The 27,057-nt window shown below is 48.7% G+C and overlaps 1 protein-coding gene across 3 annotated transcripts in view; it reads left to right on the forward strand.

Moving 5' to 3' along the window:
• The window catches only part of LOC142312494 (E3 ubiquitin/ISG15 ligase TRIM25-like), a 30,408-nt gene extending 5,688 nt beyond the window's left edge, over window positions 1-24,720 (forward strand). For 2 of the 3 annotated variants that reach the window (XM_075351442.1, XM_075351441.1), the window contains exon 2: window positions 20,593-24,720. In XM_075351442.1, coding sequence (XP_075207557.1) covers window positions 20,776-22,347 — 1,572 coding nt within the window. In that variant the 5' untranslated portion in view covers window positions 20,593-20,775 and the 3' untranslated portion in view covers window positions 22,348-24,720. Of the gene's footprint in view, window positions 1-1,285; window positions 1,347-20,592 lie in introns of those variants that run through there. The other variant, XM_075351444.1, reaches the window with a different exon arrangement.
• The last annotated feature ends 2,337 nt before the right edge of the window (window positions 24,721-27,057 follow it).

Here is a 27,057-nt window from a genome sequence, read left to right on the forward strand (position 1 = left end):
CGCAATGTGTGCAGACCCTGGGGGCCGTAGCGGGGTATGGAGCAGGAGCCAGAGGAATACATGAGGTGCTGCAACAGTGAGTACATCGGCGTGAACACCCTACAAGACCATGACGCTGGGCAGTGGAGGGACTTCATGTGGCCATTGCTTCATATTTTTACATGGTTATCGGGCCGCCCTCTGCAAATTTTCAGAGGCTCATCATGCCACCCTCGCTCCTAATTTATAGAGGGTCATCATGTGACCTTCGCTTTTAATTTTACCAGATTGTGTATGAGGCCTACCTCTAAAAGTCTCTGATATATAGGAATGAATACCCCCCCAGGGGTAAATGTTTTTCAGCCCTTGTACTTAGCGTATAGGCTTTACCAGTCTAGGAGGCTCTCTCCTTAAAAATGGGGGGAAAGGTTTTCTGAAGCCCACCTCTACATGTGTAACATAGTGTATTGCAGTACCTCCTTCTACTTTTTGGCAGCCCTTGCACTTAGTGCATAAGCTTTATGAGTCTCGGTGTCCCACTACCTAGCAATTTATAACAGAATGTCTTTGTGTAATACAGGGTGTATCGGAGTCTTTCTTCCTTGTAATTTTTTACGGTTCTTGCATTGTCCGCATAGGCTTTGTGAGGTTCAGAGCCCCAGCTCCTTCATAAATTACACAGAATGTGTCTGACCATTTTACACACCACAGGCCCAGATAAGGCAGTCAAATGTTAACATTACATTTACCGGTGGGTAGCTGTACTTTCCCCTAAACTATATCATCTACTCTAGTCTTATCCAACGGAGAAATGTGGTGAGAGATGGGTCGGCTATTAAGGGGTGGAGGAGGTTTTTTTTTTCTTCTTCTTTGAAACTTTCCCTTACATACAAGTCATTATATAGGAAAGAATAATGCCTAATATTTTTTCCTATAAAGTCCATTCAAACTAGTTACAAAGTGAGGGACGCTTAAGATTCTTTTATGTGTGGCGCAAAGTCTCCAAGGCTGATCGACTGATGCTGTCTTACAACTTAGAAGTTGTCCAGCACTGACCAACCCTGGCCAAATTCATAGTGGTTAAGAAGACGTCTGACTTTCTGGTACTTTACCAGTTCTGCCCCGTTAAGAGGGCGCTGATGCGGTCATGGAACCCTGCTACATGATATTTCTTAGCTTCTACTGACCTGCTTTCTGGGTACTGCTTGTACGGATCGTCATCCTGTCAGTAACCAGAAGAGGGCAGGTGTGAGCACAGAGGAGAGGGAAAGGAATGACGGGAACTGTAGTTTTCAAGGAATGTACACTGGAAACTGAAACTTACTGATATGTGCACGCCTTGTGTGGATACAGAAGAGCTTGGAAAGGTAGGAAAACAATGTCAGAGAATTATGTAACTTGCTGGGGGATTGTTAGCCAGGATACATGCAGCTTAAAAAACTGTTTTAATTCTGATCTGCTGCTAATGTGCCAGATACATTAGGACCACTTCAAAGGTGGAGTCCAGGCCTCGCCAGGTAAGGCCTCCTTCACACATCCGTGCAAAATATGAACATTCTGCATGATCCGTGGTGAATGTGTATGTGTGTGCATGTGTTCCATGTGCTATCTGTGTGACATCCGGATAGCATGACCTTGTAAACTTACCTGTCTCCAGCACTGCTGTTACTTCTGGGTCCGCGCTGAGTGCAGGGAGCAGGCATGAACTTAATGAGCGGGGCTGGAAGCAACAGCAGAGGCAGCAGCGGAGGAGACAGGTACAGAGCCTTGCGAAAGTATTCAGCCCGCTTGAATTTTTCAACCTTTTCCCACATTTCAGGATTCAAACATAAAGATAAAAATTTTAATGTTCTGGTGAAGAATCAACAACAAGTGGGACACAATTGTGAAGATGAAAGAAATGTATTGCTTATTTTAAATTTTTGTAAAAAAAATAAACTGAAAATTGGGGCGTGCAATATTATTCATCCCCTTTTAAGTTAATACTTTGTAGCGCCCCTTTTGCTGCGATTACAGCACAAGTCTCTTGGGGTATGTGTCTATCAGTTTTGCACATGGAGAGGCTGAAATTCTCGCCCATTCTTCCTTTGTAAACAGCTGGAGCTGAGTGAGGTTGGATGGAGGCGTTTGTGAACAGCAGTTTTCAGCTCTTTCAACAGATTCTCGATTGGATTCAGGTCTGGACTGTGACTTGGCCATTCTAACACCTGGATACGTTTATTTGTGAACCATTCCATTGTAGATTTTGCTTTATGTTTGGGATCATTGTCTTGTTGGAAGACAAATCTCCGTCCCAGTCTCAGGTCTTTTGCAGACTCCAACAGGTTTTCTTCAAGAATGGGTCCTGTATTTGGCTCCATCCATCTTCCCATCAATTTTAACCATCTTCCCTGTCCCTGCTGAAGAAAAGCAGGCCCAAACCATGATGCCGCCACCACCATGTTTGACAGTGGGGATGGTGTGTTCAGGGTGATGCAATATGGGAACCCTGGCACACTCACAATCACCCTTTGAGACACAGAAAGTCAGAAAACATGAAGCTGATGTCAAAATCCTTTTTCTTTTTATTTTGTAGTGAAAAAGTGCCAAAAAGTGCTGTACAATAGTCCGCCAATCACAACGTTTCGGCCAGTATGGCCTTCTTCAGGTCGGACAGACTTAAGAATGAAGGGACGAAAAAATGGATGAATATGTGCAGGACACTGTTGTTCAACCAGCGCTGGGATATCGTATGAATCAAGGGGTACAAGGTGGTCAGTTTCGGAATACACTACAAGTGGAGGATGGCACTGTTAAAAAGTATCAATCCCAGACTTTCTACTTAGTCAATGATATATTGGTGCATGGTCATGCGTAAAGGGTCTGGTTTATATTGGAGCCAACTCCTCATTGATCCATAACATGTGTTAAGGTCTCTGACGTAAATAGACGTCCCAGATGGTCTGCGACTCTATTGGTATAGGGTCTGGTAAAGGGAACCATAGGACGTGCGGTTTACCCCTGGCACCACGTAGAGGCATGCGACCCGGATCCCCATTACTGCACCTGAAGGACCCTTTACCAGACCCTATACCAATAGAGTCGCAGAGTCAGGTAGTTACCTGAACCAGCAGCCAACCCGCCCCCATTGCTGACAAGAGTGACCACATTGTGGCTATTTATCTCTGGTTCCCATATTTTATCCAAGAAATCTCCGCATCTCACAGACCATCTGGGACGTCTATTTACGTCAGAGACCTTAACACATGTTATGGATCAATGAGGAGTTGGCTCCAATATAAACCAGACCCTTTACGCATGACCATGCACCAATATATCATTGACTAAGTAGAAAGTCTGGGATTGATACTTTTTAACAGTGCCATCCTCCACTTGTAGTGTATTCCGAAACTGACCACCTTGTACCCCTTGATTCATACGATATCCCAGCGCTGGTTGAACAACAGTGTCCTGCACATATTCATCCATTTTTTCGTCCCTTCATTCTTAAGTCTGTCCGACCTGAAGAAGGCCATACTGGCCGAAACGTTGTGATTGGCGGACTATTGTACAGCACTTTTTGGCACTTTTTCACTACAAAATAAAAAGAAAAAGGATTTTGACATCAGCTTCATGTTTTCTGACTTTCTGTGTCTCAAAGGGTGATTGTGAGTGTGCCAGGGTTCCCATATTGCCTGATCTATTTTTCTCCTGAGCACCCACATGAGGTGATGCGAGGTTTTCTTTGTATCTGTTCAGGGTGATGAGCTGTGTTGCTTTTATGCCAAACATATCGTTTGGCATTGTGCCCAAATAGTTTGATTTTGGTTTCATCTGAGCAGAGCACCTTCTTCCACATGTTTGGTGTCTCCAGGTGGCTTGTGGCAAATGTTAAACAACACTTTTTATGGGTATCTTTGAGAAATAGCTTTCTTCTTGCCACTCTTCCATAAAGGCCAGATTTGTGCAGTGTACGACTGATTGTTGTCCTATTGGACAGACTCTCCCCCCTCAGCTGTAGATCTCTGCAGATCATCCAGAGGGATCATGGGCCTCTTGGCTGCATCTCTGATCAGTCTTCTCCTTGTGTGAGATGACAGTTTGGATGGACGGCCGGGTCTTGGTAGATTGGCAGTGCTATGATCCTCCTTCCATTTCAATATGATCGCTTGCACAGTGCTTCTTGGGATGTTTAAAGTTGTGGAAATCTTTTTGTAACCAAATCCGGCTTTAAACTTCTCCACAACAGTATCACGGACCTGCCTGTTGTGTTCCTTGGTCTTCATGATGCTATCTGCGCTTTATACAGACCCCTGAGACTATCACAGAGCTGTGCATTTATACGGAGACTTGATTACACACAGAGGCTTATATTTATCATCATCAGTCATTTAGGACAACATTGGTTCATTCAGAGATCCTCAATCAAGGAGTGAGTTTGCTGCACTGAAAGTAAAGGGGATGAATAATATTGCACGCCCCAATTTTCAATTTTTTATTTTTTACAAAAATTTAAAATAAGCAATTAATTTCCTTCAAATTCACAATTGTGTCCACTTGTAGATTCTTCACCGGAACATAAATATTTTTATCTTCATGTTTGAAGCCTGAAATGTGGGAAAAGGTTGAAAAATTCAAGGGGGCTGAATACTTTCGCAAGGCACTGTAAGTAAGTGTAAAAATTCTTTATTTTTATGTGACCTGTGTTTTCTCCGTTACATGTCACACGGATCATATCAGTGTGCGGTCCGTGTGACACCCATGCTGCCGGCTGTGTTATACATCAGCAATCAGAGTCATGTACCGTATTTTTCGGACTATAAGACGCACCTGACCATAAGACGCACCCTGGTTTTAGAGGAGGAAAATAGGAAAATAAAATTTTAACCAAAAAATATGGTCATGACACAGTGTTATGGGGCGAGGATCTGCTGCTGACACTGTTATGGGGGGTAATGTCCCCAAATTCTCTACTAAGGTACCCCATTCTGATAAGGATCCTCCTGCCTTGTTTATGATCCTGCTCATATACCCCCCATCCTGCTAATAATATACCCCCCATCCATCCTGCTCATGATATACCCCCATCCATCCTGCTCATGATATGCCCCCATCCATCCTGCTCATGAAATGCCCCCATCCATCCTGCTCATGAAATGCCCCCATCCATCCTGCTCATGATATACTCCCATCCATCCTGCTCATGAAATGCCCCCATCCATCCTGCTCATGATATGCCCCCATCCATCCTGCTCATGATATGCCCCCATCCATCCTGCTCATGATATGCCCCCATCCATCCTGCTCATGAAATGCCCCCATCCATCCTGCTCATGAAATGCCCCCATCCATCCTGCTCATGATATACCCCCATCCATCCTGCTCATGATATGCCCCCATCCATCCTGCTCATGATATGCCCCCATCCATCCTGCTCATGATATACCCCCATCCATCCTGCTCATGATATGCCCCCATCCATCCTGCTCATGATATACCCCCATCCATCCTGCTCATGAAATGCCCCCATCCATCCTGCTCATGAAATGCCCCCATCCATCCTGCTCATGAAATGCCCCCATCCATCCTGCTCATGAAATGCCCCCATCCATCCTGCTCATGAAATGCCCCCATCCATCCTGCTCATGATATGCCCCCATCCATCCTGCTCATGAAATGCCCCCATCCATCCTGCTCATGATATGCCCCCATCCATCCTGCTCATGATATGCCCCCATCCATCCTGCTCATGATATGCCCCCATCCATCCTGCTCATGAAATGCCCCCATCCATCCTGCTCATGAAATGCCCCCATCCATCCTGCTCATGAAATGCCCCCATCCATCCTGCTCATGAAATGCCCCCATCCATCCTGCTCATGAAATGCCCCCATCCATCCTGCTCATGAAATGCCCCCATCCATCCTGCTCATGATATACCCCCCCATCCATCCTGCTCATGAAATGCCCCCATCCATCCTGCTCATGAAATGCCCCCATCCATCCTGCTCATGAAATGCCCCCATCCATCCTGCTCATGAAATGCCCCCATCCATCCTGCTCATGATATACCCCCATCCATCCTGCTCATGATATACCCCCATCCATCCTGCTCATGATATACCCCCATCCATCCTGCTCATGAAATGCCCCCATCCATCCTGCTCATGAAATGCCCCCATCCATCCTGCTCATGATATGCCCCCATCCATCCTGCTCATGATATGCCCCCATCCATCCTGCTCATGATATGCCCCCATCCATCCTGCTCATGAAATGCCCCCATCCATCCTGCTCATGATATGCCCCCATCCATCCTGCTCATGATATACCCCCATCCATCCTGCTCATGATATACCCCCCCATCCATCCTGCTCATGAAATGCCCCCATCCATCCTGCTCATGATATACCCCCCCATCCATCCTGCTCATGATATGCCCCCATCCATCCTGCTCATGAAATGCCCCCATCCATCCTGCTCATGAAATGCCCCCATCCATCCTGCTCATGAAATGCCCCCATCCATCCTGCTCATGATATACCCCCCCATCCATCCTGCTCATGAAATGCCCCCATCCATCCTGCTCATGAAATGCCCCCATCCATCCTGCTCATGATATACCCCCATCCATCCTGCTCATGAAATGCCCCCATCCATCCTGCTCATGAAATGCCCCCATCCATCCTGCTCATGAAATGCCCCCATCCATCCTGCTCATGATATACCCCCATCCATCCTGCTCATGATATACCCCCCCATCCATCCTGCTCATGAAATGCCCCCATCCATCCTGCTCATGATATACCCCCCCATCCATCCTGCTCATGAAATACCCCCATCCATCCTGCTAATAATATACCCCCCATCCATCCTGCTCATGAAATGCCCCCATCCATCCTGCTCATGATATACTCCCATCCATCCTGCTCATGAAATGCCCCCATCCATCCTGCTCATGATATGCCCCCATCCATCCTGCTCATGAAATGCCCCCATCCATCCTGCTCATGATATGCCCCCATCCATCCTGCTCATGAAATGCCCCCATCCATCCTGCTCATGATATACCCCCATCCATCCTGCTCATGATATGCCCCCATCCATCCTGCTCATGATATGCCCCCATCCATCCTGCTCATGATATACCCCCATCCATCCTGCTCATGATATGCCCCCATCCATCCTGCTCATGATATACCCCCCCATCCATCCTGCTCATGAAATGCCCCCATCCATCCTGCTCATGAAATACCCCCATCCATCCTGCTAATAATATACCCCCCATCCATCCTGCTCATGAAATGCCCCCATCCATCCTGCTCATGATATACTCCCATCCATCCTGCTCATGATATACTCCCATCCATCCTGCTCATGATATACTCCCATCCATCCTGCTCATGAAATGCCCCCATCCATCCTGCTCATGATATGCCCCCATCCATCCTGCTCATGATATGCCCCCATCCATCCTGCTCATGATATGCCCCCATCCATCCTGCTCATGAAATGCCCCCATCCATCCTGCTCATGAAATGCCCCCATCCATCCTGCTCATGAAATGCCCCCATCCATCCTGCTCATGAAATGCCCCCATCCATCCTGCTCATGAAATGCCCCCATCCATCCTGCTCATGATATACCCCCATCCATCCTGCTCATGATATGCCCCCATCCATCCTGCTCATGATATGCCCCCATCCATCCTGCTCATGATATGCCCCCATCCATCCTGCTCATGATATGCCCCCATCCATCCTGCTCATGATATACCCCCATCCATCCTGCTCATGATATGCCCCCATCCATCCTGCTCATGATATGCCCCCATCCATCCTGCTCATGAAATGCCCCCATCCATCCTGCTCATGAAATGCCCCCATCCATCCTGCTCATGAAATGCCCCCATCCATCCTGCTCATGAAATGCCCCCATCCATCCTGCTCATGAAATGCCCCCATCCATCCTGCTCATGAAATGCCCCCATCCATCCTGCTCATGAAATGCCCCCATCCATCCTGCTCATGATATACCCCCATCCATCCTGCTCATGATATACCCCCATCCATCCTGCTCATGATATACCCCCATCCATCCTGCTCATGATATGCCCCCATCCATCCTGCTCATGATGTACCCCCATCCATCCTGCTCATGAAATGCCCCCATCCATCCTGCTCATGAAATGCCCCCATCCATCCTGCTCATGATATACCCCCATCCATCCTGCTCATGATATGCCCCCCATCCATCCTGCTCATGATATACCCCCATCCATCCTGCTCATGATATACCCCCATCCATCCTGCTCATGATATACCCCCATCCATCCTGCTCATGAAATGCCCCCATCCATCCTGCTCATGAAATGCCCCCATCCATCCTGCTCATGAAATGCCCCCATCCATCCTGCTCATGAAATGCCCCCATCCATCCTGCTCATGAAATGCCCCCATCCATCCTGCTCATGAAATGCCCCCATCCATCCTGCTCATGATATACCCCCATCCATCCTGCTCATGAAATGCCCCCATCCATCCTGCTCATGAAATGCCCCCATCCATCCTGCTCATGATATGCCCCCATCCATCCTGCTCATGAAATGCCCCCATCCATCCTGCTCATGATATACCCCCATCCATCCTGCTCATGAAATGCCCCCATCCATCCTGCTCATGATATACCCCCCCATCCATCCTGCTCATGAAATGCCCCCATCCATCCTGCACATGATATGCCCCCATCCATCCTGCTCATGAAATGCCCCCATCCATCCTGCTCATGATATGCCCCCATCCATCCTGCACATAATATACCCCCATCCATCCTGCTCATGAAATGCCCCCATCCATCCTGCTCATGAAATGCCCCCATCCATCCTGCTCATGAAATGCCCCCATCCATCCTGCTCATGAAATGCCCCCATCCATCCTGCTCATGATATACCCCCATCCATCCTGCTCATGAAATGCCCCCATCCATCCTGCTCATGATATGCCCCATCCATCCTGCTCATGATATGCCCCCATCCATCCTGCTCATGATATACCCCCATCCATCCTGCTCATGATATACCCCCATCCATCCTGCTCATGAAATGCCCCCATCCATCCTGCTCATGATATACCCCCATCCATCCTGCTCATGATATACCCCCATCCATCCTGCTCATGAAATGCCCCCATCCATCCTGCTCATGATATGCCCCCATCCATCCTGCACATGATATGCCCCCATCCATCCTGCAATCCTGCACATAATATACCCCCATCCATCCTGCTCATGAAATGCCCCCATCCATCCTGCACATGATATGCCCCCATCCATCCTGCAATCCTGCACATAATATACCCCCATCCATCCTGCTCATGATATGCCCCCATCCATCCTGCTCATGAAATGCCCCCATCCATCCTGCTCATGATATTCCCCCATCCATCCTGCTCATGATATACCCCCATCCATCCTGCTCATGAAATGCCCCCATCCATCCTGCTCATGATATACCCCCATCCATCCTGCTCATGAAATGCCCCCATCCATCCTGCTCATGATATACCCCCATCTATCCTGCTCATGATATACCCCCATCCATCCTGCTCATGATATGCCCCCATCCATCCTGCTCATGATATGCCCCCATCCATCCTGCTCATGAAATGCCCCCATCCATCCTGCTCATGATATACCCCCATCCATCCTGCTCATGAAATGCCCCCATCCATCCTGCTCATGATATACCCCCATCCATCCTGCTCATGATATACCCCCATCCATCCTGCTCATGAAATGCCCCCATCCATCCTGCTCATGATATACCCCCATCTATCCTGCTCATGATATACCCCCATCCATCCTGCTCATGATATACCCCCATCCATCCTGCTCATGATATGCCGCCATCCATCCTGCTCATGATATGCCCCCATCCATCCTGCTCATGAAATGCCCCCATCCATCCTGCTCATGATATACCCCCATCTATCCTGCTCATGATATGCCCCCATCCATCCTGCTCATGAAATGCCCCCATCCATCCTGCACATGATATACCCCCATCCATCCTGCTCATGAAATGCCCCCATCCATCCTGCTCATGATATGCCCCCATCCATCCTGCTCATGATATGCCCCCATCCATCCTGCTCATGATATGCCCCCATCCATCCTGCTCATGAAATGCCCCCATCCATCCTGCTCATGAAATGCCCCCATCCATCCTGCTCATGATATGCCCCCATCCATCCTGCTCATGAAATGCCCCCATCCATCCTGCTCATGAAATGCCCTCATCCATCCTGCTCATGATATGCCCCCATCCATCCTGCACATGATATGCCCCCATCCATCCTGCAATCCTGCACATAATATACCCCCATCCATCCTGCTCATGAAATGCCCCCATCCATCCTGCTCATGAAATGCCCCCATCCATCCTGCTCATGAAATGCCCCCATCCATCCTGCACATGATATGCCCCCATCCATCCTGCAATCCTGCACATAATATACCCCCATCCATCCTGCTCATGAAATGCCCCCATCCATCCTGCTCATGAAATGCCCCCATCCATCCTGCACATGATATGCCCCCATCCATCCTGCAATCCTGCACATAATATACCCCCATCCATCCTGCTCATGAAATGCCCCCATCCATCCTGCTCATGATATACCCCCATCCATCCTGCTCATGATATGCCCCCATCCATCCTGCTCATGATATACCCCCATCCATCCTGCTCATGATATACCCCCATCCATCCTGCTCATGAAATGCCCCCATCCATCCTGCTCATGATATACCCCCATCTATCCTGCTCATGATATACCCCCATCCATCCTGCTCATGATATACCCCCATCCATCCTGCTCATGAAATGCCCCCATCCATCCTGCTCATGATATACCCCCATCTATCCTGCTCATGATATGCCCCCATCCATCCTGCTCATGAAATGCCCCCATCCATCCTGCACATGATATGCCCCCATCTATCCTGCTCATGATATACCCCCATCCATCCTGCTCATGATATGCCCCCATCCATCCTGCTCATGATATACCCCCATCCATCCTGCTCATGATATACCCCCATCCATCCTGCTCATGAAATGCCCCCATCCATCCTGCTCATGAAATGCCCCCATCCATCCTGCTCATGATATGCCCCCATCCATCCTGCTCATGATATGCCCCCATCCATCCTGCTCATGAAATGCCCCCATCCATCCTGCTCATGATATACCCCCCCATCCATCCTGCTCATGAAATGCCCCCATCCATCCTGCTCATGATATGCCCCCATCCATCCTGCTCATGATGTACCCCCATCCATCCTGCTCATGAAATGCCCCCATCCATCCTGCTCATGAAATGCCCCCATCCATCCTGCTCATGATATACCCCCATCCATCCTGCTCATGATATGCCCCCCATCCATCCTGCTCATGATATACCCCCATCCATCCTGCTCATGATATACCCCCATCCATCCTGCTCATGATATACCCCCATCCATCCTGCTCATGAAATGCCCCCATCCATCCTGCTCATGAAATGCCCCCATCCATCCTGCTCATGAAATGCCCCCATCCATCCTGCTCATGATATACCCCCATCCATCCTGCTCATGAAATGCCCCCATCCATCCTGCTCATGAAATGCCCCCATCCATCCTGCTCATGAAATGCCCCCATCCATCCTGCTCATGATATGCCCCCATCCATCCTGCTCATGAAATGCCCCCATCCATCCTGCTCATGATATGCCCCCATCCATCCTGCTCATGAAATGCCCCCATCCATCCTGCTCATGAAATGCCCCCATCCATCCTGCTCATGATATACCCCCATCCATCCTGCTCATGAAATGCCCCCATCCATCCTGCTCATGATATACCCCCCCATCCATCCTGCTCATGAAATGCCCCCATCCATCCTGCACATGATATGCCCCCATCCATCCTGCTCATGAAATGCCCCCATCCATCCTGCTCATGATATGCCCCCATCCATCCTGCACATAATATACCCCCATCCATCCTGCTCATGAAATGCCCCCATCCATCCTGCTCATGAAATGCCCCCATCCATCCTGCTCATGATATGCCCCATCCATCCTGCTCATGATATGCCCCCATCCATCCTGCTCATGATATGCCCCCATCCATCCTGCTCATGATATACCCCCATCCATCCTGCTCATGATATACCCCCATCCATCCTGCTCATGATATACCCCCATCCATCCTGCTCATGAAATGCCCCCATCCATCCTGCTCATGATATGCCCCCATCCATCCTGCACATGATATGCCCCCATCCATCCTGCAATCCTGCACATAATATACCCCCATCCATCCTGCTCATGAAATGCCCCCATCCATCCTGCACATGATATGCCCCCATCCATCCTGCAATCCTGCACATAATATACCCCCATCCATCCTGCTCATGAAATGCCCCCATCCATCCTGCACATGATATGCCCCCATCCATCCTGCTCATGATATGCCCCCATCCATCCTGCTCATGAAATGCCCCCATCCATCCTGCTCATGATATGCCCCATCCATCCTGCTCATGAAATGCCCCCATCCATCCTGCTCATGATATACCCCCATCTATCCTGCTCATGATATGCCCCCATCCATCCTGCTCATGAAATGCCCCCATCCATCCTGCACATGATATACCCCCATCCATCCTGCTCATGAAATGCCCCCATCCATCCTGCTCATGATATGCCCCCATCCATCCTGCTCATGATATGCCCCCATCCATCCTGCTCATGATATGCCCCCATCCATCCTGCTCATGAAATGCCCCCATCCATCCTGCTCATGATATGCCCCCATCCATCCTGCTCATGATATGCCCCCATCCATCCTGCTCATGATATGCCCCCATCCATCCTGCTCATGATATGCCCCCATCCATCCTGCTCATGATATGCCCCCATCCATCCTGCTCATGAAATGCCCCCATCCATCCTGCTCATGATATGCCCCCATCCATCCTGCTCATGATATGCCCCCATCCATCCTGCTCATGAAATGCCCCCATCCATCCTGCTCATGATATGCCCCCATCCATCCTGCTCATGATATGCCCCCATCCATCCTGCTCATGAAATGCCCCCATCCATCCTGCTCATGATATGCCCCCATCCATCCTGCTCATGATATACCCCCATCCATCCTGCTCATGATATGCCCCCATCCATCCTGCTCATGATATGCCCCCATCCATCCTGCTCATGATATGCCCCCATCCATCCTGCTCATGATATGCCCCCATCCATCCTGCTCATGATATGCCCCCATCCATCCTGCTCATGAAATGCCCCCATCCATCCTGCTCATGAAATGCCCCCATCCATCCTGCTCATGATATGCCCCCATCCATCCTGCTCATGAAATGCCCCCATCCATCCTGCTCATGATATGCCCCCATCCATCCTGCTCATGAAATGCCCCCATCCATCCTGCTCATGATATGCCCCCATCCATCCTGCTCATGAAATGCCCCCATCCATCCTGCTCATGAAATGCCCCCATCCATCCTGCTCATGAAATGCCCCCATCCATCCTGCTCATGATATGCCCCCATCCATCCTGCTCATGAAATGCCCCCATCCATCCTGCTCATGAAATGCCCCCATCCATCCTGCTCATGATATACCCCCCCATCCATCCTGCTCATGAAATGCCCCCATCCATCCTGCTCATGAAATGCCCCCATCCATCCTGCTCATGATATACCCCCATCCATCCTGCTCATGATATTCCCCCATCCATCCTGCTCATGATATGCCCCCATCCATCCTGCTCATGATATACCCCCATCCATCCTGCTCATGATATGCCCCCATCCATCCTGCTCATGAAATGCCCCCATCCATCCTGCTCATGATATGCCCCCATCCATCCTGCTCATGAAATGCCCCCATCCATCCTGCTCATGATATGCCCCCATCCATCCTGCTCATGATATACCCCCATCCATCCTGCTCATGATATACCCCCCCATCCATCCTGCTCATGATATGCCCCCATCCATCCTGCTCATGAAATGCCCCCATCCATCCTGCTCATGATATACCCCCCCATCCATCCTGCTCATGAAATGCCCCCATCCATCCTGCTCATGATATACCCCCCCATCCATCCTGCTCATGATATGCCCCCATCCATCCTGCTCATGATATACCCCCATCCATCCTGCTCATGATATACCCCCCCATCCATCCTGCTCATGATATGCCCCCATCCATCCTGCTCATGAAATGCCCCCATCCTGGTAAATGGCGTGTATCCTGTGGCACAGGAAAAAAAAAATAAACATTTATACTTACCCTTCCTCACTCCCTGAAGCACCGATCTCTGTCTCAGCTGCAGCGCCGCTGTGTGGAGCCGTCACCGGTGTCTGCAGCATCGCGTCTTCCTGTCTGTGCCGGCGGTAAGCTGATCGATTATGGTGGATACTAGCGGCGCGCACAGCGATGACGTCATCGCGGTGCGCGCCGCTAGTGTCCAGATCAGCTGACCGCCGGCACAGACAGGAAGACGCGATGCTGCAGGGGGGCGGCTCCACACACGGTGACGGGTGAGTACACTGATTCACTGCACCCCGCGCTGATAATGATGCACGGGGGGCAGTGAATACAGCCGCACATGATCACTCCAGGCTGTAGTTGCCAGGGGTGATCACGGCCGGCTGCTAATTATGCACGCACCCCCCCCCCCCCGCCCATCACCCCGCCCACCTGTCAGCGCCGGTTTCGCTGAGAGATGATGGGCGGGAGGATGGGCGTGCATATGTAATGAGCGGGCCCACGTGGTCACGGCAGGCTGTTACAGCCTGCTCGTGCCGCCGATGACCCGCTGCACCCTCATTCCCCGCAGCCTTATAGTCAGACCATAAGACGCACCCCCCACTTTCCCCCAACATTTGGGGGGAAAAAAGTGCGTCTTATGGTCCGAAAAATACGGTACCTCAATATAATTTCAATAAAAACTACAGCTCACTAGTGATGAGTGAGCACTACCATGCTCGGGTGCTCAGTACTGGTAACTAGTGATGAGTGGGCACTACCATGCTCGGGTGCTCAGTACTGGTAACTAGTGATGAGTGGGCACTACCATGCTCGGGTGCTCAGTACTGGTAACTAGTGATGAGTGGGCACTACCATGCTCAGGTGCTCAGTACTCGTAACTAGTGATGAGTGAGCACTACCATGCTCGGGTGCTCACTACTGGTAACTAGTGATGAGTGGGCACTACCATGCTCGGGTGCTCACTACTGGTAACTAGTGATGAGTGGGCACTACCATGCTCGGGTGCTCATTACTGGTAACTAGTGATGTGCGGGCACTACCATGCTCGGGTGCTCAGTACTTGTAACTAGTGATGAGCGGGCACTACCATGCTCAGGTGCTCAGTACTGGTAACTAGTGATGAGCGGGCACTACCATGCTCGGGTGCTCAGTACTGGTAACTAGTGATGAGTGGGCACTACCATGCTCGGGTGCTCAGTACTGGTAACTAGTGATGAGTGGGCACTACCATGCTCAGGTGCTCAGTACTCGTAACTAGTGATGAGTGAGCACTACCATGCTCGGGTGCTCACTACTGGTAACTAGTGATGAGTGGCCACTACCATGCTCGGGTGCTCATTACTGGTAACTAGTGATGTGCGGGCACTACCATGCTCGGGTGCTCAGTACTGGTAACTAGTGATGAGCGAGCACTACCATGCTCGGGTGCTCAGTACTGGTAACTAGTGATGAGCGGGCACTACCATGCTCGGGTGCTCAATACTCATAACTAGTGATGAGTGAGCACTAAAATGCTCTAATTCTTGGTAATTAAGCCAGTCAAAAATGGAAGCAGAGGCCGTGGGCCAGGAGATACAAGTGATCCCACACTCAGACACTCCGAGGAGCTTTTTACATTTCCATTTATTGATTCTGGCCTCTCACCCTGCACGTTTCAAGAGGGACATGAGGAGATTGTGTGTAGTGATGCCCAAATATTTGAGCAACCACGGTCAGAAGAAGACGATGATGGGGACTGGAAGAGGTAGATGATGAGACACGGTTGCCAACAAGTCATGTTAAGTCAACAAGTCAGGAGGACGTCAGTAGAAGATGAGGTGGTGCCCTTGCACTTAGCGTATAGGCTTTACCAGTCTAGGAGGCTCGCCCCTTTAAAAATGGGGGAAAAAAAATCTTTTCTGAGGCCCACCTCTACATGTCTGACAGGGTGTATTGCAGTACCTCCTAAGTTTTGACAGCCCTTGCACTTAGTGCATAGGCTTTGACTCTTGGAGTACCACTACCTAAGAATTTTAACAAATTGTGTACGAGTCCCTCCTTTATGTCAAATACAGGATGTATCAGAGTCAAGGACCAAAAATTAGAAGAGGGACTCTGATACATCCTGTATCAGAGTCCCTCTTCTAATTTTTGGTCCTTGACTGCCATGGGAACTCATTGGTATCCCACTATAGAGTTAAAACGGGGGCCAATGGACATCAGAAGCGATTACCCTTCCCTATTCCTAACCTCCTAAATGCCTCTGTCTGTGGCATTTAAGAGGTTACACTCCTTGAGGGGTCTAGTTTCCAAAATGGTGTCACTTGTGGGGGGTTTCCGCTGTTTAGGTACCTTAGGGGCCCTACAAATGCTACATGGTGCCCGCAATCTATTTCAGACAAATTTGTGTTCCAGTATTCAAATATTGCTCCTTCTGTTCTGGCTCCTCCCATTTGTACAAAGTAACAGAGGTTTTTGACCACATGTAGGGTATCAGCGTGCTCAGGAGAAACTGTGGAACAAGTTTTGAGGCCCCTTTTTGTTGTGTTACTTCTTCTAAAAGTGAATAAATTGGGGTAGAGCAACATTTTTAGGTAAAATTATAATTTTTTTTTTTTAATTACACATGGCTTTAGTTCCAGTGAAGTACCTGAAGTCGGGAGGGGATCTGCGCACATGTCAGCTGATTTATACAGCTGACATGTGTGCCTTGCAGGCACCAGTGGAATCGTTATCCACCTGTACCTGTTAACCTCTTCAATGGCGCTGTCGAAATGTGACCGCAATTTTAATGGCGATCGCGGTAAAGATTTACTCACCGCTCGCCACCGGAAGTCATGGGATGTGATCATGTGGAACCAGTGGTTGTCATGGTTATCTCAGGGTCATATTATGACTTCTGTAGTTCACATGAGTCAGGTCCTGTAACCAGCAGCCGAGTACTGCAGGTTACAAAAGATGATCATTTCTCCTGATCTGAGCGGTGCTGCTCTGACCGGGAGAAAAGAATGAACGATCAGACTGCTGATTCTTGTAGTCCCCTATGGGAAGTGGTAAAATAAAAAAAAAAAAAAAATGTGAAAAATAAAAAAACAACAAACTAAAAGTTCAAAATTACCCCCCATTAAAAATTAAAGGGTTAAAAAAAAAATATACATATATTTGGTATCGCTGCGCTCAAAATATTAAATCAATTAATCTGATCGGTAAATGGTGTAGCGGCAAAAAAATTCTAAACGCAAAAATTGTTGTTTTTTTTTTTTTTGTTGCCGCAAATTTCGTGCAAAATGCGATAACAGGTGATCAAAACGTAGCATCTGCACAAAAATTGTACCGTTAGAAACGGCAGCTCGAGACGCAAAAAATAAGCCGTCGCTGAACCATAGATCCTGGAAAATGAGAACGCTATGGGTTTTGGAAAATGGCGCAAAAAGTGTGCCACTTTTTTTGGACAAACGTCTGATTTTTTTTTAACCCCTTAGAAAAAAGTAAACCTATACATGTTTGGTGGCTACAAACTCGCACCGACCTCAGGCATCACACTGACTCATCAGTTTTATCATATAGTGAACACAGTGACTAAAATATCTCAAACAATTGGGGGGTTTTTTTTTGCTATTTTTCCTCATTTGGAATTTGCCGTTTTCCAGTATACTATATGGTAAAACTCATGGTTTAATTTAAAAGTACAACCCGTTCCGCAAAAAAACAAGCCTTTATATGGCAAGATTGACAGAAACATAAACACAAGTTATGGCTCTTGGAAGAAGGGTGGCGAAGAAAAAGAAACGGATAGCACAAATTCCGGAAAATTGCTTCAGTGTTTCATTGACTTCCAGTATACTCAGTACTCAAATTGAGCCTGTCCGAGCATTTGACCAGCGTATTTCAAGTACCAAGCACCCGAGCATGGTAGTGCCCGCTCATCACTAGTTACGAGTACAGAGCACCTGAGTATAGTAGTGCCCGATCATCACTAGTTACCAGTACTGAGCACCCGAGCATGGTAGTGCCCGCTCATCACTAGTTACGAGTACCGAGCACCCGAGCATGGTAGTGCCCGCTCATCACTAGTTACCAGTACTGAGCACCCGAGCATGGTAGTGCCCGCTCATCACTAGTTACGAGTACTCAGCACCCGAGCATGGTAGTGCCCGCTCATCACTAGTTACGAGTACTCAGCACCCGAGCATGGTAGTGCCCGCTCATCACTAGTTACGAGTACAGAGCACCTGAGCATGGTAGTGCCCGCTCATCACTAGTTACGAGTACAGAGCACCTGAGCATGGTAGTGCCCGCTCATCACTAGTTACGAGTACAGAGCACCTGAGCATGGTAGTGCCCACTCATCACTAGTTACGAGTACAGAGCACCTGAGCATGGTAGTGCCCGCTCATCACTAGTTACCAGTACTGAGCATGGTAGTGCCCGCTCATCACTAGTTACCAGTACTGAGCACCCGAGCATGGTAGTGCCCGCTCATCACTAGTTACGAGTACTCAGCACCCGAGCATGGTAGTGCCCGCTCATCACTAGTTACGAGTACTCAGCACCCGAGCATGGTAGTGCCCGCTCATCACTAGTTACGAGTACAGAGCACCTGAGCATGGTAGTGCCCGCTCATCACTAGTTACGAGTACAGAGCACCTGAGCATGGTAGTGCCCACTCATCACTAGTTACGAGTACAGAGCACCTGAGCATGGTAGTGCCCGCTCATCACTAGTTACCAGTACTGAGCATGGTAGTGCCCGCTCATCACTAGTTACCAGTACCGAGCACCTGAGCATGTTAGTGCCCGCTCATCACTAGTTACCAGTACTGAGCACCCGAGCATGGTAGTGCTCGCTCATCACTAGTTAAGAGTACCAAGCATGGTAATGCCTGCTCATCACTAGTTACGAGTATGGAGCACCTGAGCATGGTAGTGCCCGCTCATCACTAGTTACCAGTACCAAGCACCTGAGCATGGTAGTGCCCGCTCATCACTAGTTACGAGTACCGAGCACCCGAGCATGGTAGTGCCCGCTCATCACTAGTTACCAGTACAGAGCACCCGAGCATGGTAGTGCCCGCTCATCACTAGTTACGAGTACTGAGCACCTGAGCATGGTAGTGCCCGCTCATCACTAGTTACGAGTACTGAGCACCTGAGCATGGTAGTGCCCGCTCATCACTAGTTACGAGTACTGAGCACCTGAGCATGGTAGTGCCCGCTCATCACTAGTACTTATGTTTCATAAGGTCAATGTATAGCATCATTGTAATGTTAGAATTGAGTATTGGGCTTTCTAAACCATTCATACATGACTGTAGGAGACTGTCTTGTTTGTCTGATCAGTGGGTGTCCCACCACTTGGATGCAGACCGATCGTCAGATTGGGGAACTTTTATCTCAACAGCCACATTGGAAATGAATGGAGCGCCGGTCACACACTCATAGGAATAAATGTTCCCGTTGCGCCGATCAGGGTGAATCTAAAGCAGTCGGACCACCAACAGTCAACAAGTTTTCCTGTTCAAACAAATTAAGTATAATCTTTAGAGAAATAAAATGAACTAACTAATGGGTTGGGTTAATAAAGTTTTGTAGGCAATGCCGCTAATTAGTGGCTACCCAACCACCACAATGTGAACCTTCTCCTAACTGTTAGCACTAGGAAGTGTGATGTCATGTGTGTATCAGGCCGGGTCTACTAATCAGAAGAGAGTCCTACGAAACTTTTTGGTCAATTTTCCTTTATAATGTATCTTCTTTAGAAGTTTTACGGCAATTTCGATAGCAAAGCATTCACTTGCACCAGTCTTGAGAATGGATGAGATGTAGATGGAGCACTGTGACGCCAACACACCCATCAACACCTGCCATCGAAACACGCTGCATATGCCTTACTTTCTGGGCGTAAGATGACCAATTAATTTTATATGCACTTACGCGGGTCCTGAATAACCAAAAACTAATTTGCTTACATGGAAGTTGCTCATGAACAAGTCATTACACGTAAAACAAAGTAATAGAGTCCAGAAAATCGGAGAAAATCCATTAGTTCAATCGAAAGTACAGATAAAACTATTTCTTGCGCAGTGTGTTGCGATGGACATTGTTGAACATATCTCGTCGTGTGACCCACCATTTTCAGGAGTTGCTAACTTGGAGAAGAAGACTTTGCTAACAAGGGGGAGGTAAAAATGATCTGGAATTTCAAAGAGCACATATTACAAAGTTTAATAAACCAGTAAGGGTGACATCGAAATTGTTGTTAGGTTTTTATGTCTTGTTAGCAAATGAAATTTAATCAGGAATTGTTATTTCAGGTCTGGTTACTCCCGTAACTGAATGAGTACAGCCTGGTGGAAGAGCTATCAAGTCCTGCGTCATTGGTCGTATAAGCAATCTTGGATACATCCTACAGAACTTTTAACGTAAAGTGCATTGAGAAGACTCCTACGTTTTGGTGACACCTGGTCAAGCCCCAGTGCCTTCCAGCTGTGTTGACAATGGCATTTGCTGATCTACGAGAAGAACTGAACTGCTCCATCTGCCTCAACATCTATACAGATCCAGTCACCCTAAGATGTGGCCACAACTTCTGCTGGGTCTGTATTGACCGTGTGTTGCTTACTCAGGAGGCATCTGGGGTTTATTCCTGCCCCGATTGCAGAACCGAGTTTCCGAAACGTCCAGCACTGCACAAAACCATAGCACTCCGTAACATAGCTCAGAGTTTCCAGTCAAAGCAAGAAGTTGAGGAAACTTGTGGCACTTTGTGCACTTACTGTGAGTCTTCTGTATCTGCCGTTAAAACCTGCCTACAGTGTGAAGCTTCTTTATGCGACAAGCACTTAAAAAGACACAGCAAGTCTGATGATCACGTCTTAGTGGAACCCACCACCAGTCTGGAGAATAGAAAATGCTCTACCCATAAGAAGATGCTGGAGTACTACTGCACCGAAGACTCCACCTGTATCTGCGTAACCTGCTGCCTAATCGGAAAACACAAGGGTCACCAGGTAGAACCAATAGATGAAGCATCGGAAAAGAAGAAAATGAAACTCCGAAATATCCTGGAGAACTTGACCTCAAAGCGAGTCGAGACTGAGAAACAAGTCCAAAACCTAGAAGTTGAAAGGCAGAAAGTGAAAAAGAAGGTTTCCCGAGAATCGGAGAAAGTTAACTCACTGTTTAGAGACATTGGGAAGCTTCTTATAGATCTAGAACACAAAGTTCTAGGTGAGATCTCCAGACAGATGGACCATGTGGAAACCTCATTCTCTGAGCTTATCCAGCAGCTCGAGTCGCAGAAGGAGGAGTTGTCCAGAGATATTTCCCAGATTGAGGAGCTATGTCTCTTGGCCGATCCATTAGCTCTCCTCCAAGAATGTGAATTACAGAGATTTGACTTACCTGCAGTTGCTGACGACCAAAGAAAAGACAGTAAATCATCGGAATATGTGGCTGATCTGGATAAAAATTTAATCTCCATGACATTACATACTGGGATGGCAGATATAATGGCTCACTTCAAGAAAGGTCTCCACATTGTGGAGGTTTCAGACCTCCTGTTAGATATCGACACAGTCGCCAGAGACGTGTGCATCTCAAGCGACCTGAAAACAGCTCGTTATTTGAGTAATCAAAAACATCCAGAATCCCCCAAGAGGTTTGAGGACTGTCAGGTTTTGAGCACCAGAACCTTCTCATTAGGCCGTCATTATTGGGAAGTAGAAGTTAGCAAATCTGGGTACTGGATGATTGGGGTGTGTTACCCTAGTATAGGTAGAAAAGGGGAGCAGTCGTACATTGGGAACAACGAAAAGTCCTGGTGTTTATCAAGGTCCAAGTTAAAGAAGCATCATTATTCAGTGATGCATGACGGGAAGATTATCCAATTGCCCTTCAAGTTTTCCAGTCAGAGATTAGTGATTTATCTAGATTATCAGGCCGGAAAATTGGCCTTTTATGAGCTTTGTGATCCGGTTAAACACCTACACACGTTCACTGCCACTTTTACCGAACCTCTTCATGCTGCCTTGTACATATGGACTGAATGGGTGGCGATCAGGAGCTAGATGGAAGGTTTAATTGTAGAGTTAAGGACTGCTTGAGGATATCATCCGTGGTAAGCCCAAAACTCTACGAACTTCCAAACAAAAGGCAACCTGACACTTAGCGTAGACACTGAACCCTTTAGAACTAGGCTGAGTTGCCCATTGCTTGCAACGCAAAATTGATACAATACCAAAATGGCCCCATAGAAAACAGAGGGGATGTTGCTTAAGATTTATGTTAAGAGATGTCAGGCGATGGCAGAAATAGGCGGCATTGATCTGTCGGTGAGCTGCGGTTGCTGGGTTGTCACTACAGTGGAACGACTCAGGAGGGTCACAGGACAGGGTGTCTCAGCGGCGGGAGCCATTGATCTGACTGTAGACTCTGTTGAATGGCCCGTGATTGACGAGATGGACTTCAAGAAAATGGCCGCAGAGGCACCGCGTGTTCAGATAGGACCCCGTGGCCATTTTCTTGAATTCAATCTATGCACGCGCTGCTACTGCGGCCATTTTCTTGAAGTCTATTGCGTCAGCCACAGGCGATTCAATGGAGCCCGCAGTCAGATCAATCCACCTGCCGCCGAGACACCATCCTGTGACACTTGTGAATCGCTCCTCTGCTCCTCCCAGCCCTCAGTATCGCCGACCGTGCCTCCTATGACCCTACACCACCACCACCGCCCCGGTAAGCCATATCCGGATGGTAAGACGCACCCACATTCTACCCCCAGTTTTGGGGGGCAAAAAGTGCGTCATCCCGGAAAATACGATTATATTATTTGTCCTCTTGGCTGATGTGGGGGTCTTAACACATAGATATAAGGTCCTAAAGTCCCCCTGTGTGAATAGAGCAGAGGTCAGCACGTCCGACTACTTCCAAGTCTACTGTATATAGGAGTGGTGGTTACACATGCTTGCTATGGCACTTTGGGGTCCCCGTTGTCAGTATCAGTATGGGTCTCTGCAGCAGGAACCCCAGTGATCACACAAATATGATAAATATGGTTTATGGGACAACCCCTTTAAACCTGTCACTTGCAAATTATCCCTGACTTTCTCTAATTATTCAGTTTGATTCGCTTTTGCATTGCAGACATTTGTTTCTCTGAGAGCGTACTATGTGAAATCTCTGCTTTGCAGCCCAACTGGCCATTTCTTCCAGGTCTTCTCTTCAGGCATGTGCTTTCATCCCTCTTTCCCTCCCAGATGTTGCCAATCGTAGATCGGCAGCTAATCTAGGAGACTTATCAGTGTCAGAGGCTGCAAAACTGATTGGGGGGGTGAGGTGAATGTTATGACCTCAGAGAAGATTCTATAAAAAACTTCAGTTAGTGTAAAGGCTAAGGGATAGTGGGTGAGTCGGTGCTCCTAAGGTAACCCTCAAGCAAGGGGGCCCTATGCTATGCCTAACCTGAGGGATACTCCTAATGGTGGAGAGGCCTGAGTCTCCTTCCTGACCCTGCTCCTGGCCAGTCCTAATCTGATTCCCCTTCCCCCAGGGAGGGGACAGGAGTGTAATGAAAAAGACAGACAAGTGAAAACCAGAACTCTGTGACACAGTATGCACAAAGGTTAAGACAATAAGAGATTCAGGAGGAAAAACAAGAGCAGGAAGGAAGTACAAAACAGGGGTAAACTCCACAACCGCTCCAATGCGCAAGAGGAAAGTACAACTTTCACCAGGGTCTGGGACACCACACCTGACAGAACAACACAGAATAAACTATAGCTGGCATGGGTAGAAGGATTCCACCAGCATAAATAGGAGGGGAGAAGAACCTCCCCAGAACATGTGATTAAAGTAGCAAGCAGACTAGCCGAGATTAACTCTTTAATCGGCACATACCAGGTCGACTGCCTTTGTTGATCCCAGACACCAGAGAAACCGTTGGGCAGTGTACACCTGAATCTGCAATCTGAACTGAGCTGACAGTACCTCTTTAAGTGATTAGACGGTAATCTTTAGCAAGTTAATAGTTGTAAGTTTGTGAATACTTTGGTTGCGTTTTTTTAGGGGGGGGGTGTAGGACTCTGCCGTAATGTGTACAACGAGCCAGTATCTGACCATTTTATTTGCCGTTATTTGGGTTATGTTTGGTTTCTCAGTTTAGCTAGTATGTATTGACTTTTCTGAGTGGGATCATTTCGTAACTTTAGACTCGTAGATACTTTTTGTTAGAGCACTGTTATTTGCCTCTACGATATTGGGCACATTAAGCCTTCGAGTGAGAGTTGGAAAGGTACCAAAGCAAGTTGTGACTTGCCTTTATACTGGGTGTCTGGTAACTGCTCGTCTCCCCAGTTGTATAGAAATGCATAAGTATTTCGTAGTGAACGAACATGGCCACTGATACTGTTGTATTCGCTCTTTAATAAAAACATATCCATTTACATGTTTCGAGCTTTGATTTAGTTAGCCCTTTACTAGCTACTTGGTGTTCCGACAACTTGAGGCTTGGATACCTATGACGTTTACCTATCCTAGAAATAGGTGATAAATGTCCATTGTGAGACTCATGTGGGATTAGTGGATGAGGGCAGGTATATCTCACCCCGGTATCGGTCCTATGTGACTTAGGGGTGCTTCACACACAGCGAGCTCACTGCCGAGATCGCTGCTGAGTCACGCTTTTTGTGACGCAGCAGTGACCTCATTAGCGATCTCGCTGTGTGTGACAATGAGCAGCGATCTGGCCCCTGCTGCGAGATCGCTGCTCGTTACACACAGCCCTGGTTCGTTTTCTTCAAAGGCGCTCTCCCACTGTGACACACAGATCGCTGTGTGTGACAGCGAGAGAGCGACAAATGAAGGGAGCAGGAGCCGGCGTCTGACAGCTGAGGTAAGCTTGTAACCAAGATAAACATCGGGTAACCAAGGTGGTTACCCGATATTTACCTTAGTTACCAGCCTCTGCAGCTCTCACGCTGCCTGTGCTGCCGGCTCCGGCTCTCTGCACATGTAGCTGCTGTACACATCGGGTTAATTAACCCAATGTGTACAGCAGATAGGAGAGCAAGGAGCCAGCGCTTAGTGTGCGCGGCTCCCTGCTCCCTGCACACACAGCTAAGCGGTGTGCGCTGGTAACTAATGTAAACATCGGGTAACCATACCCGATGTTTACCTTAGTTACCAGTCTCCGCAGCTTCCAGACGGCGGCTCCGTGCAAGCGCAGCGTCGCTTGCACGTCGCTGCTGGCTGGGGGCTGTTCACTGGTCGCTGGTGAGATCTGCCTGTTTGACAGCTCACCAGCGACCATGTAGCGATGCAGCAGCGATCCTGACCAGGTCAGATCGCTGGTCGGATCGCTGCTGCATCGCTAAGTGTGAAGGTACCCTAAAGCTGGTGTCACACTAAACGACAGCGACAACGACGTCGCTGTTACGTCACCATTTTCGGTGACGTAACAGCGACCTTGTAAGTCGCTGTTATGATCGCTGCTTAGCTGTCAAACACAGCAGAAGCAGCGATCATAAGGTCGCTGTGCTACATGTTCAGAGAGCAGGGAGCCGCGCTTAGCGCTGGCTCCTTGCTCTCCTGCAGCACACATCGGGTTAATTAACCCGATGTGTGCTGCAGCTACATGTCACAGTTCAGAGAGCAGGGAGCCGCGCTTAGCGCTGGCTCCTTGCTCTCCTGCAGCACACATCGGGTTAATTAACCCGATGTGTGCTGCAGCTACATGTCACAGTTCAGAGAGCAGGGAGCCGCGCACACTGCTTAGCGCTGGCTCCTTGCTCTCCTTGCTACAGTATACATCGGGTTAATTACCCGATGCATACTGCAGCCACATGTCACAGTGCAGGAGCCGGCAGCAAGAGCGGAGGCTGGTAACCAGCGTAAACATCGGGTAACCAGGGAAAGGTCTTCCCTTGGTTACCCGATGTTTACGCTGGTTACAGCTTACCGCAGCTGCCAGTGCCGGCTCCTGATCGCTTCATTTCGTCGCTCTCTCGCTGTCACACACAGCGATGTGTGTGTCACAGCGGGAGAGTGACGACCAAAAAATGAAGCTGGACATTCAGCAACGACCGGCGACCTCACAGCAGGGGCCAGGTCGTTGCTGGATGTCACACACAGCGACAGCGACGGGACGTCGCTGCAACGTCACAGAAAATGGTGACGTAGCAGCGACGTCGTTGTCGTCGTCGTTATGTGTGACACCAGCTTTAGCCTGGCCAGGATCACCTGGCTACTAATGGATTAATGGGAGGTGAAGGACGGAGGTAAAAGGAATCTGGGAAGTTGGGGGAGGGTCTCCATCTGGGAACACAGTAAGCCTGTCTGTGTAGGAGACACTTATGAGGAGCAGTGCCTGATGTTTGTATGGTTTAGCTGGAAGGGAGAAGCCCTCCAGTTGGTAGTTAGGATAACACCGTGTATAGTTAGTGCCGGACAGGCAAGGATTTATTTTGTTGGTGTTTTTTTTCTTTTTGTTTATGCTTCACTGCAATAAACCTGACCAAGCGTCAGTTACACCTTGAATTCGGCTGTCTGCCTGAGGTGAATACGTGCCCTTTGAACCCAGCAAAGGCGATCCCGGAGCGTGTTATCACATTGTGGTGGAGAATGCGGGCAGCACGTTACAGCGCATCATAATGGATGACGTGGTGAAAGCGCTGGTACAATCCGCAGCTGTGCAGCAGGAGGCTAATCGCTTGATGACGGCACAGTTGAAGGAACTGGTGGAATCGACAGTTAAAGACCGCCAACTTTTGCAGCAGGTGGCG

This window comes from Anomaloglossus baeobatrachus, chromosome 5 (assembly GCF_048569485.1).
Source record: "Anomaloglossus baeobatrachus isolate aAnoBae1 chromosome 5, aAnoBae1.hap1, whole genome shotgun sequence".
NCBI classification, from domain to species: Eukaryota; Metazoa; Chordata; class Amphibia; order Anura; family Aromobatidae; genus Anomaloglossus; species Anomaloglossus baeobatrachus.